The sequence below is a fragment of the Mus musculus genome, chromosome 4, assembly GCF_000001635.26.
Source record: "Mus musculus strain C57BL/6J chromosome 4, GRCm38.p6 C57BL/6J".
NCBI lineage: Eukaryota > Metazoa > Chordata > Mammalia > Rodentia > Muridae > Mus > Mus musculus.
In genome coordinates this window covers 144150967-144163025 of record NC_000070.6, presented here as the reverse complement: position 1 = coordinate 144163025, position 12059 = coordinate 144150967, and the positions used below count along the sequence as shown (strand labels likewise).

The following is a 12059-nucleotide window of genomic DNA, read 5'->3' as shown; positions in this document are numbered from 1 at the left end:
AGTTGTGTGTTCGGAAAACAGAAGTCAGTGTCCTTGTGGTTGGCCAAAATTTATAGTCAAAATGAGTTTGGTCAGGGCCATATGCTTTTAGATAAGAGTGGTCTTGAACTCAGAGATCTATCTGCCTCTGCTTCGCAATTACTGTGATTAATGGCATCATGCTCAAACACTTGTCTTCAATAAACAAGTTATGGACTATTATTCTTCTTGAGTAGTGATCTGATCCAAATTATCTAAACCATCCAAATCTGAATATGAGCAAGTGGGTGGAGACTCAGTTTTTGAATCAGAGGCCTACTTTGGCTTGGGGGTGTGGCCACAAAGGGAGGCTTCAGCTGAAAATTATATAAAGGGTCATAGCAGGCAAAGAAACTCTTGGGTTCTTGGAGGTTGGAATCATAGCCTACCTCAGTCTGACTATGATGATCTGTCACCAGTGTCTAGATCAAGTAAGTCTTTCAGCTTCATAAGAATACCTCATCTGATGCAACCTAGTCTAGCCTTGACCTCATTTGAAATTTTGTTCACATAATTTCTTACTTGCTAGTTCTCCCTCTCCCCCTCCCCCTCCCCCTCCCAAGATGAGTTCTTTCAACATAACATTGCCTGGCCTGTGTCCTGGATATTCTGTATATTTTGCCTAATGCTCACTTACCAATTAGTATATACCATGCATGTCATTTTGAGTTTTGGGCTATTACAAATAAACCTGCTGTGAATATAGTGGAGCATATTTCTTTGTGGTATTGTTGGGTATCTTCTGGGTATATGCTCCAGAGTGGTATATCTGGGTCTTCAGGTATAACTGTTTCCAATTTTCTGAGAAACCACCAGATTGGTATCCATTATGGTTGCACCAGTTTGCAATTTCACCAGCAATGGAGTCATGTTCCCCTTTCTCCACATTCTCACTAGAATGTGCAGTCACTTGAGTTTTTGATCTTAGCCATTCTGATTATTCTAGGGTAGAATCTTAAGGTCGTTTGTTTTTTTGCATTTCATAATGATTAAGGATTTGAATATTTTTTAAGTGTTTCTGTGTTATTTGAGTTTCTTCTTTGGTTGAATTAGGGGAAGGATTAAAGAAGCTGAAGAGGATGACCCCCAAGTAAGATCACCTGTCTCAACTAACCTAGACACCTGGCAGCTCCTAGAGACTGAGCCAACCAGCCAGGCAGCATACACAGGCTATTCCAAAGGCCCCAGCACATACAGGGTAGAGGAATGCCTTGTCTGGTTTCAGTGGTTGAAAATGTGACTTATTCTGTAGACTTGAGGCCCTAGAAAAGGGAGATGCCGAGGATGGAGTTTAGCGGAGAAGGGGAGCACCCTCTTTGTGGAAACTGGGAAGAGGAACTGGATGAGGAACTGTAGTGGGAGTGAGCAATGGCTGGAATGTAAATTTAAAAAAAAATGCCAAACGTGAAATTCAGAGATTCTCCTGCCTTGACCATGTGAGGACTGCTTAACCAGACTACCAAAATGTGTTCTAAATTATACCTAATTATTAATTGGGTCATTTGTTTTTAGAGACAGGGTTTCTCTGTGTATCCCTGGCTGTCCTGGAACTCACTTTGTAGACCAGTATGGACTCGAACTCAGAAATCCACTTGCCTCTGCCTCCCAAGTGCTGGGATTAAAGGCATGGGCAACCATGCCAGGCACATAGTCTCTTCTTTATGGATGCTTTATAAAGAGTTACAGACCTTGCCAGTGGCTACTGAAAGATTACTGACTTTAGATTTTTCTTTCCCACTCTATTTAGCTCTGTAGTTTACAAACCTGAAACTTGGAACTTTAACAAAATATTCTCCAAAAGACCTGTATGAGTCATAATCAAAATTGATGCCAATTACTAATGATTGGGATTTCAAAGATGCTATGACTTATTCCATGCAGTGTAGCTGGATGAATAGATAATTGTGGAAAATTTGGAAACTGTTTCCTTTGCTTTTTTTTTTTTTTTTTTTTTTTGGCCCTGGAGAACTAAACACAGTCTATTCATCATCCAACAAATGGCTGAGTCTTCAGAGTTTCTGGTGATGCCTTCCCAGTGGAATATATTCACCCCAGCTCTGGCTACAATAGGATGTGGCTTTTGGGAACTAGGATACTTTGGAGATGCTTCACAACACCAGAGACAGTTAGGGCTTTAAAGCCAACACAGGCCAATCCAAGCAGTTCTGGATTAAAAATGCTATGATGGCATAGGCTGAGCAGTGATGGACCACACATTTAATCTCAGCACTTGGGAAGTACAGGCAAACAAATTTCTGTAGGATCCAGGCCAGTGTGGTCTATAAAACAAATTTCAGCACAGCTAAGGATATACGTAGTTCTGTAAAGACATTACCTAAAGGAAGAAAGAAAAAAACTGAAGGTGCTCAAATTGGTAAACTGAGTTCTGAATTCTTATCAATAGTAATCTAGCCTTCACACTTCTCTCTGTGAGCAGAAGGGATTCCTATGTTTCTTGTCATTAATGGTATTTTTCTCTGCTTCCCTAGGATGACTCTTCAGAAGAAGAAGAAGCAGTTAGTGTCTACTCCCCATCCACCCTGGTGAAACTGGCAAGACAGAGGCTACTGAGGGAGGAGGCTTTGGTCATTTCTGCTCTCAAGGGCCTGCCAAATATGCTGTTCCCAGTGATATTTGAGGAGGCCTTCATTAATGGTCATACAAAGATCTTGAAGGCCATGATACCTATGTGGCCCTTCCCATACCTTTCTGTAGGAGCACTGACAAACAACTGCAACCTGAAGACTTTGAAGGCTGTTCTTGATGGACTAGATATACTTCTTGCACAAAAGGTTCGCTCCAGGTAGGCAAGATTTGCTGGGGTTGGAGGAAGATTCTCTAAGAGGCTGAGAAGGAGCAACTAGAGACAGATAATATTTGCTTGAGTGTGGATCAGAGGGTTCTGATCATCAATTCTTTCTTCAACCCACAGTCTGGACTATTCTCTTCTGGGTGTAGAGGTTTAGAGGAGTGTAGAGGCTTGGTCTATGTCTCATATCTCTGGGAAAATAATAAATAATGTAATACACAGAAAAGAGTAGACACACCCAATGAAAAATGGGTTTACCTGCATCCCTTAAAGGTACAAGTGAAATGAGATTGGGATTAAGGGGCTTGGAATGAAGAGAAATAAGACAGGACTAAAGATGCCCCTCTTGCAAAGAATGCTATCCATTTCTTGAGCACAAGGCTCAGAGTTTGATTCTAGGCACAAGACAAAGCAAAGTTTTAGAAGAAACCGCTAAAGTGTGATATGTGGAAGAGAATCAGACTATAAGATGTGTCTTCTCTTACCTTCTAAAAATTATACTCATTTCTCCAACAGTAGGTGCAAACTCAGAGTACTCAAATGGAGAGATGAACAGCATGACTTTTGTGGGATATGGCCTGGATCCCATGAAGCTGAAGACTTACCAGAGTTAATGACACAGAAGCATCCCGTGCAGAACAACCCTGACTGTGGGGTAAAGAAAGAATTGAGGGTAACAACTGAACTCTCTGTCATGAAGGGCAGACTTGATGATTCTGCCACATACTTGTTGGAGTGGGCCCAGCAGAGAAAAGATTCCATTCACCTACTCTGCAGAAAGCTGGTAATTGAAACCTTAACCAAAGACACAGTGATAGAAATCTTCAAAATTGTAAATGCAGATTGTATACAGGAGCTGGAGCTGTATTCTCTTTGCCTAGAAGATTTGGCTTTTCTTAATCCCTACCTGAGACAGATGGACAATCTTCTTGAACTCACACTTGATCACGTCACAGATTCCCTCAGTATGGGTGATTCTGAAATGTGTGAGGAAGAAATGATCACATTGGTTTCTCAACTTCCCACATTTCCCTGTCTCCAGAAACTCTGTGTAAATGATGTCTACTTTATATATGGCAACCTGAATGAAATCCTCAGGTAAGGTAGGACTGAGGGGGTCATGTCATACACCAGATAAAACACATCTGTTTTTTTTTCTTTTGCCTTCATTTCTTTTGTTTTATTTTGTTTTGTCTTTTGAACGCTATGGAGTGCTTTATGATCTGGACACCATAAACCTAGCATTGTTAGAGACATAGCATATCTGAGCAGATGAGCCCTGTGCTAAGATATGTATTTCCAGGCATAAGCATGCCTCTTATTGCTCATGTGTGAAAGTATTTGAGTCCAGAAACAGGTTGACTAGATGAGAAATATGCAACATTATGTTTCAAGGTGAAGACAGGATTATGGACCTTGGAGGATCAAAACCTCTGAGAACTCTTAACAATAGCACAAAGAAGTTGTTCAACTTTGTTTGGGATAAGAAGTCCTTCCTATATATACCATGTTAACCTGAAATATCCATTGCTGTAGTTTCCAGCAAGGCACTGAATCATGAATATGTTGATATCTACAGGCCTCAAACTAGAATGGTCTGAGTTGAATGAGCAGATAATAGAAGGACATGTCCTGGGTGGAGGGTTGACCACAATATATACTCAGAATAGTTTGGGAGAAGTGTCATCTGCTTAGCTGTCAATTATATCAACCCTTTTCAACAACATTTGCCAAAAAGCAATCATTTCTTCTCTCCCCAGGTGCCTGAAGAAGCCATTGGTATCATTTTGCATCAGTAACTGTGAACTCTCACAGTCAGACTTGGATTGCCTGCCCTATTGCCTGAATATTTTTGAGCTAAAATGTTTGTACCTTATTGATATACCTTTAAATCATTTATGCCTTGATCCTCTCGGGTTTCTCCTTGAGAGTGTTAGACATACCCTGGAATGCTTGGAATTAAAGTCATGTGATATGGGGGAACCTCAATTCAATGCCCTGCTGCCTGCCCTAAGTCAATGTTCCCACCTCACAGATGTCAGTTTTTGGGAAAATGAACTCTCTCTGCTGTTCCTGAAACAACTTCTACAGCACACATCCAAGCTGACTCAGCTGAGCTATGAGCTGTACCCTGCCCCTCTTGAGTGCTATGATGACAGGGGTTTAATACTATCACACAGATTAGAACAATTTTGTCCCGAACTCCTGGATATACTCAGGGCCAAAAGACAGCCCAAGGATATTGCCTTTGTTACAAACCCATGTTCTAAATGTGGTAGATACTATGTTTATGATCCAAAGACCCAACGTTTCTCTTTGGAAGACACAACCCTGTAAGGTTGATTGTGGAACAGAGAAATGCAAGCTTAGTATTGGGGATCGATGAAATCTTAGTTGAATTTCCCTTGGTTAAAGGAACATGGATTTGTCAATCATGTAAAGGTCTGAGATAAACAATAAAAATGCAAGATATTCCTCTGAGCTAGTGAATGAATGTACCATCTGCAAGAAGTGTCAAGCATGCTTTTATTCTCTAGGATTATTGTAGATTGAGTATGTTACAATAGAGGCAAACTTCCATGAGGATATTGTTCTCCTTTGTTGACTGCATATAATAAATGTGTTAACTTTGTTTTATTTTTACGTTTTTAAGATTTATTTCTTATTTGTAAGTACACTGTAGCTGTCTTCAGACACTCCAGAAAAGGGAATCTGATCTTGTTACAGATGGTTGTAAGCCACCATGTGGTTACTGGAATTTGAACTCAGGACCTTCAGGAGAGCAGTGGGTGTTCTTAACCACTGAGCCATCTCTCCAGCCCACAGGTATTGACTTTCTGGGTGGCTGGTATGTCCCTATCAGAGTACAAAGCCTACTCATTCCCAGCATTTCTGCACCTGTGTCTGGTTTCTTCATTCCTCCTCACCATAATTCGGTCAATCTCAGATTTGAGCAGTTCCTTGCATCCCAGGAACAGGTCACAGGAATGGAACCCAAAGCACTGGGTTTTACAATGTGCTCAATGTGTTGGAAACAAATTAGTATGTAGTACATACAGATCAGAAAAACTGAGTTAGAAATGGAGATCAATTGGATGAGGAGACAGGTTTCTTCAGCAGTCAAGGAAAATGAGGACCAAGAGAATACCAAAGCAGGCACATTTCAGGAACAATGTCCTTGCATTTAACCTTTGCTAGAAGACATTATTTACAACATATGAACACTCAGAGACCCAATATAAAAATGAGGAGATGATGTGACCTGAAGCTATCTTGAAAGACCCACAACGTGAGGACTCCCCCACGTTCTGACTCAGGAGAGGCGACACCCCAAAATCACCAACGAGAAACGGTCTTGCTGCAAATTGCAAGAGGATTTTTATTTAAGAGCGCTCTTGGGCCCACGGTCATACACCACGCAGGGGTAGAGGACCGTGGTGCCCCGAGTAGCTGGATAAGGGGGTATTTAAAGGAAGGAACCAGGTGGGAAGGGCGTTGTTGGAAAATACCAAAAATACCAGTTAAGAGTCACAAGGAAGTACAAAGTCACAGGTGTCACAAGGAATACCTGGTAATTGTTAACTCTCAAGACAGTTTCTAAGAGCCCCTAAAGATAGCACATTTGCATTGCAGGTTCCAGCAATGGTCAGGGTGGGTCAGGGTGACTTTCTTTGAATGAACACTCCTTGAACCCAGGAAGCGGGTGGGTGGAGGAATGTCACTATCTGTTTTATGACTAGCATACCTTGGAGCACTGAGTTTACTACTCTTTCAATCTAGTTCTTCAAACTTCCAGAAGAGTTTTTAAATTGACTAAGATGAGCTTCACTTATTCAGGGACATATTTCCTAACACTATCCCCTGGTTCCCTATGACAGGTCCTCATGGGGGTCTCCCAACTTTCATGTGTAGTGCAGCTTCTTTAGGATATTGAGGTGACTCAGAGCAGGCTTCCGAGAAGAGGATATTCTCTCTGGAACTTATCACATTCTCCTTATTCTAGGTCATCTCTTTAAAACCAATGCTGGCCACTGTGTCTGGACCTAATGCCATGGACCTTTGCCTCACTTGCTTGTTACCTGTCTTATTTTCCTTTGTAGAGTCACTAGAGACATGAGATTAAATAAGTGCATGTCCATACCAGGGTATTTTCTTTTTTTAAACAAACAAAATAAATAAAATGAAAACAAAACAAAAACAGGGTGTTGTGTATGAGATTCTATGAATTGGCTGAGACCATTTAAAACCCTGAATTTCCTCAAGGGATGCCCATAGAGAATGAAAGAAGTTTCTGGCTCGAGTCAGGAATGAAAATCTATGTAGGTATCCTCAAAATGATCCCAAGATATGCTCAAATCATGTTCTCAGCACTAAGGAGATCTATGTGCCTCAGAAGGACAAAGGGTAAGGGATAAGAGACAGTGGCAGGAGACAGAAGATAAATGAGAAGGGGAAGGGAACAAGGGAGAGGGTAAAGGAGTTTTTGTCCCTGGGAAGAGGGCAGGAGCAAAGGACTGCCTCTGAATAGAGAATAATACTTACCCCATAGGTAAAAGATATGTTATGAAAGTCAAATGGTAAGCCCCATGTGAAAAAAAGATATTTTGGGCTGGTGAGATGGCTCAGTGGTTAAGAGCGCCGACTGCTCTTCCAAAGGTCCTGAGTTCAAATCCCAGCAACCACATGGTGGCTCATAACCATCCGTAACGAAATCTGATGCCCTCTTCTGGAGTGTCTGAAGACAGCTACAGTGTAATTATATATAATAAATAAATAAATATTTTTTTAAAAAGGGTATTTTATTCTAATTCAGCTTTAAAATTAGGTAAGCCAAAGAAGTGTTTTATTGCTGGACTTGAGAGCTGTGTCGAAATAATGGGACTCAAGAGGAAGAAGTTTTGAAATAAAGGCATAGAAGTTGGGGGCGACCTTTTGAATGTAAACCAATGGTTTTCAGCAACACACAGTGATGGCAAACAAGGACCAGAGCTACCAGGACCATGTTTGCCATTTTCAGGCTGGCTAGAGTCCCATCATTGAAGCAGAAGAATTGTTGGTTGGGAGCCAGCCTAATCTAAGAAGTGAGTTCTTGCCAGGACTTCTTTAGTGAGATCTTTTTCTCAAATGACACTACCACCACCAACAACAACAAAAGATACAAAAACATTGCATTTACAATCAAAACCAGTGTCTTCAACCAGTTCTTTTTTTTTCCATTTTTTATTAGGTATTTAGCTCATTTACATTTCCAATGCTATACCAAAAGTCCCCCATATCCACCCACCCCCACTCCCCTGCCCACCCACTCCCCCTTTTTGGCCCTGGTGTTCCCCTGTACTGGGGCATATAAAGTTTGCAAGTCCAATGGGCCTCTCTTTCCAGTGATGGCCGACTAGGCCATCTTTTGATATATATGCAGCTAGAGTCAAGAGCTCCGGGGTACTGGTTAGTTCATAATGTTGTTCCACCTATAGGGTTGCAGATCCCTTTAGCTCCTTGGCTACTTTCTCTAGCTCCTCCATTGGGAGCCCTATGATCCATCCATTAGCTGACTGTGAGCATCCACTTCTGTGTTTGCTACGCCTCGGCATAGTCTCACAAGAGACAGCTACATCTGGGTCCTTTCAATAAAATCTTGCTAGTGTATGCAATGGTGTCAGCGTTTGGATGCTGATTATGGGGTGGATCCCTGGATATGGCAGTCTCTACATGGTCCATCCTTTCATCTCAGCTCCAAACTTTGTCTCTGTAACTCCTTCCATGGGTGTTTTGTTCCCAAATCTAAGGAGGGGCATAGTGTCCACACTTCAGTCTTCATTCTTCTTGAGTTTCATGTGTTTAGCAAATTATATCTTATATCCTGGGTATCCTAGGTTTGGGGCTAGTATCCACTTATCAGTGAGTACATATTGTGTGAGTTTCTTTGTGAATGTGTTACCTCACTCAGGATGATGCCCTCCAGGTCCATCCATTTGGCTAGGAATTTCATAAATTCATTCTTTTTAATAGCTGAGTAGTACTCCATTGTGTAGATGTACCACATTTTCTGTATCCATTCCTCTGTTGAGGGGCATCTAGGTTCTTTCCAGCTTCTGGCTATTATAAATAAGGCTGCTATGAACATAGTGGAGCATGTGTCCTTCTTACCAGTTGGGGCATCTTCTGGATATATGCCCAGGAGAGGTATTGCTGGATCCTCCGGTAGTACTATGTCCAATTTTTTGAGGAACCGCCAGACTGATTTCCAGAGTGGTTGTACAAGCCTGCACTCCCACCAACAATGGAGGAGTGTTCCTCTTTCTCCACATCCACGCCAGCATCTACTGTCACCTGAATTTTTGATCTTAGCCATTCTGACTGGTGTGAGGTGGAATCTCAGGGTTGTTTTGATTTGCATTTCCCTGATGATTAAGGATGTTGAACATTTTTTCAGGTGCTTCTCTGCCATTCGGTATTCCTCAGGTGAGAATTCTTTGTTCAGTTCTGAGCCCCATTTTTTAATGGTGTTTTTTGATTTTCTGAAGTCCACCTTCTTGAGTTCTTTATATATGTTGGATATTAGTCCCCTATCTAATTTAGGATAGGTAAAGATCCTTTCCCAATCTGTTGATGGTCTTTTTGTCTTATTGACTGTGTCTTTTGCCTTGCAGAAACTTTGGAGTTTCATTAGGTCCCATTTGTCAATTCTCGATCTTACAGCACAAGCCATTGCTGTTCTGTTCAGGAATTTTTCCCCTGTGCCCACATCTTCAAGGCTTTTCCCCACTTTCTCCTCTATAAGTTTCAGTGTCTCTGGTTTTATGTGAAGTTCCTTGATCCACTTAGATTTGACCTTAGTACAAGGAGATAAGTATGGATCGATTCGCATTCTTCTACACGATAACAACCAGTTGTGCCAGCACCAATTGTTGAAAATGCTGTCTTTCTTCCACTGGATGGTTTTAGCTCCCTTGTTGTAGATCAAGTGACCATAGTTGTGTGGGTTCATTTCTGGGTCTTCAATTCTATTCCATTGGTCTACTTGTCTGTCTCTATACCAGTACCATGCAGTTTTTATTACAATTGCTCTGTAGTAAAGCTTTAGGTCTGGCATGGTGATTCCGCCAGAAGTTCTTTTATCCTTGAGAAGACTTTTTGCTAACCTATGTTTTTTGTTATTCCAGACAAATTTGCAAATTGCTCCTTCCAATTCGTTGAAGAATTGAGTTGGAATTTTGATGGGGATTGCATTGAATCTGTAGATTGCTTTTGGCAAGATAGCCATTTTTACAATGTTGATCCTGCCAATCCATGAGCATGGGAGATCTTTCCATATTCTGAGATCTTCCTTAATTTCTTTCTTCAGAGATTTGAAGTTTTTATCATACAGATCTTTCACTTCCTTAGTTAGAGTCACGCCAAGATATTTTATATTATTTGTGACTATTGAGAAGGGTGTTGTTTCCCTAATTTCTTTCTCAGCCTGTTTATTCTTTGTATAGAGAAAGGCCATTGACTTGTTTGAGTTTATTTTATATCCAGCTACTTCCCCGAAGCTGTTTATCAGGTTTAGGAGTTCTCTGGTAGAATTTTTAGGGTCACTTATATATACTATCATATCATCTGCAAAAAGTGATATTTTGACTTCCTCTTTTCCAATTTGTATCCCCTTGATCTCCTTTTGTTGTCGAATTGCTCTGGCTAATACTTCAAGTACTATGTTGAAAAGGTAGGGAGAAAGTGGGCAGCCTTGTCTAGTCCCTGATTTTAGTGGGATTGCTTCCAGCTTCTCTCCATTTACTTTGATGTTGGCTACTGGTTTGCTGTAGATTGCTTTTATCATGTTTAGGTATGGGCCTTGAATTCCTGATCTTTCCAAAACTTTTATCATGAATGTGTGTTGGATCTTGTCAAATGCTTTTTCTGCATCTAACGAGATGATCATGTGGTTTTTGTCTTTGAGTTTGTTTATATAATGGATTACATTGATGGATTTTCGTATATTAAACCATCCCTGCATCCCTGGAATAAAACCTACTTGGTCAGGATGGATGATTGCTTTAATGTGTTCTTGGATTCGGTTAGCGAGAATTTTATTGAGGATTTTTGCATCGATATTCATAAGAGAAATTGGTCTGAAGTTCTCTATCTTTGTTGGGTCTTTCTGTGGTTTAGGTATCAGAGTAATAGTGGCTTCATAAAATGAGTTGGGTAGAGTACCTTCTACTTCTATTTTGTGAAATAGTTTGTGCAGAACTGGAATTAGATCTTCTTTGAAGGTCTGATAGAACTCTGCACTAAACCCATCTGGTCCTGGGCTTTTTTTGGTTGGGAGACTATTAATAACTGCTTCTATTTCTTTAGGTGATATGGGACTGTTTAGATGATCAACTTGATCCTGATTCAGCTTTGGTACCTAGTATCTGTCCAGAAATTTGTCCATTTCGTCCAGGTTTTCCAGTTTTGTTGAGTATAGCCTTTTGTAGAAGGATCTGATGGTGTTTTGGATTTCTTCAGGATCTGTTTTTATGTCTCCCTTTTCATTTCTGATTTTGTTAATTAGGATTTTGTCCCTGTGCCCTTTAGTGAGTCTAGCTAAGGGTTTATCTATCTTGTTGATTTTCTCAAAGAACCAACTCCTCGTTTGGTTAATTCTTTGAATAGTTCTTTTTGTTTCCACTTGGTTGATTTCACCCCTGAGTTTGATTATTTCCTGCCGTCTACTCCTCTTGGGTGAATTTGCTTCCTTTTTTTCTAGGGCTTTTAGATGTGTTGTCAAGCTGCTAGTATGTGCTGTCTCCCGTTTCTTCTTGGAGGCACTCAGAGCTATGAGTTTCCCTCTTAGAAATGCTTTCATTGTGTCCCATAGGTTTGGGTACGTTGTGGCTTCATTTTCATTAAACTCTAAAAAGTCTTTAATTTCTTTCTTTATTCCTTCCTTGACCAAGGTATCATTGAGAAGAGTGTTATTCAGTTTCCACGTGAATGTTGGCTTTCCATTATTTATGTTGTTATTGAAGATCAGCCTTAGGCCTTGGTGGTCTGATAGGATACATGGGACAATTTCAATATTTTTGTATCTATTGAGGCCTGTTTTGTGACCAATTATATGGTCAATTTTGGAGAAGGTCCCGTGAGGTGCTGAGAAGAAGGTATATCCTTTTGTTTTAGGATAAAATGTTCTGTAGATATCTGTCAGGTCCATTTGTTTCATAACTTCTGTTAGTTTCACTGTGTCCCTGTTTAGTTTCTG

General features: G+C 40.7%; 1 protein-coding gene across 1 annotated transcript; it reads left to right on the top strand.

Moving 5' to 3' along the window:
- Positions 1 to 374: 374 nt before the first annotated feature.
- Oog3 (oogenesin 3) lies at positions 375 to 5470 on the top strand. The gene is made up of 4 exons (NM_201258.2): positions 375 to 449; positions 2508 to 2821; positions 3344 to 3925; positions 4588 to 5470. Exons 1-4 carry the CDS (start codon positions 420 to 422, stop codon positions 5162 to 5164), a joined length of 1503 nt encoding a protein of 500 aa, NP_957710.2. The 5' UTR covers positions 375 to 419; the 3' UTR covers positions 5165 to 5470.
- The last annotated feature ends 6589 nt before the right edge of the window (positions 5471 to 12059 follow it).

Coding starts and splice junctions, on each gene's coding strand:
- Oog3 (NM_201258.2), top strand. CDS start 420: ATGATGATCTGTCACCAGTGTCTAGATCAA. Junction 2,822..3,343: donor GCACAAAAGGTTCGCTCCAG/GTAGGCAAGATT, acceptor TTTCTCCAACAG/TAGGTGCAAACTCAGAGTAC. Junction 3,926..4,587: donor AACCTGAATGAAATCCTCAG/GTAAGGTAGGAC, acceptor TTCTCTCCCCAG/GTGCCTGAAGAAGCCATTGG.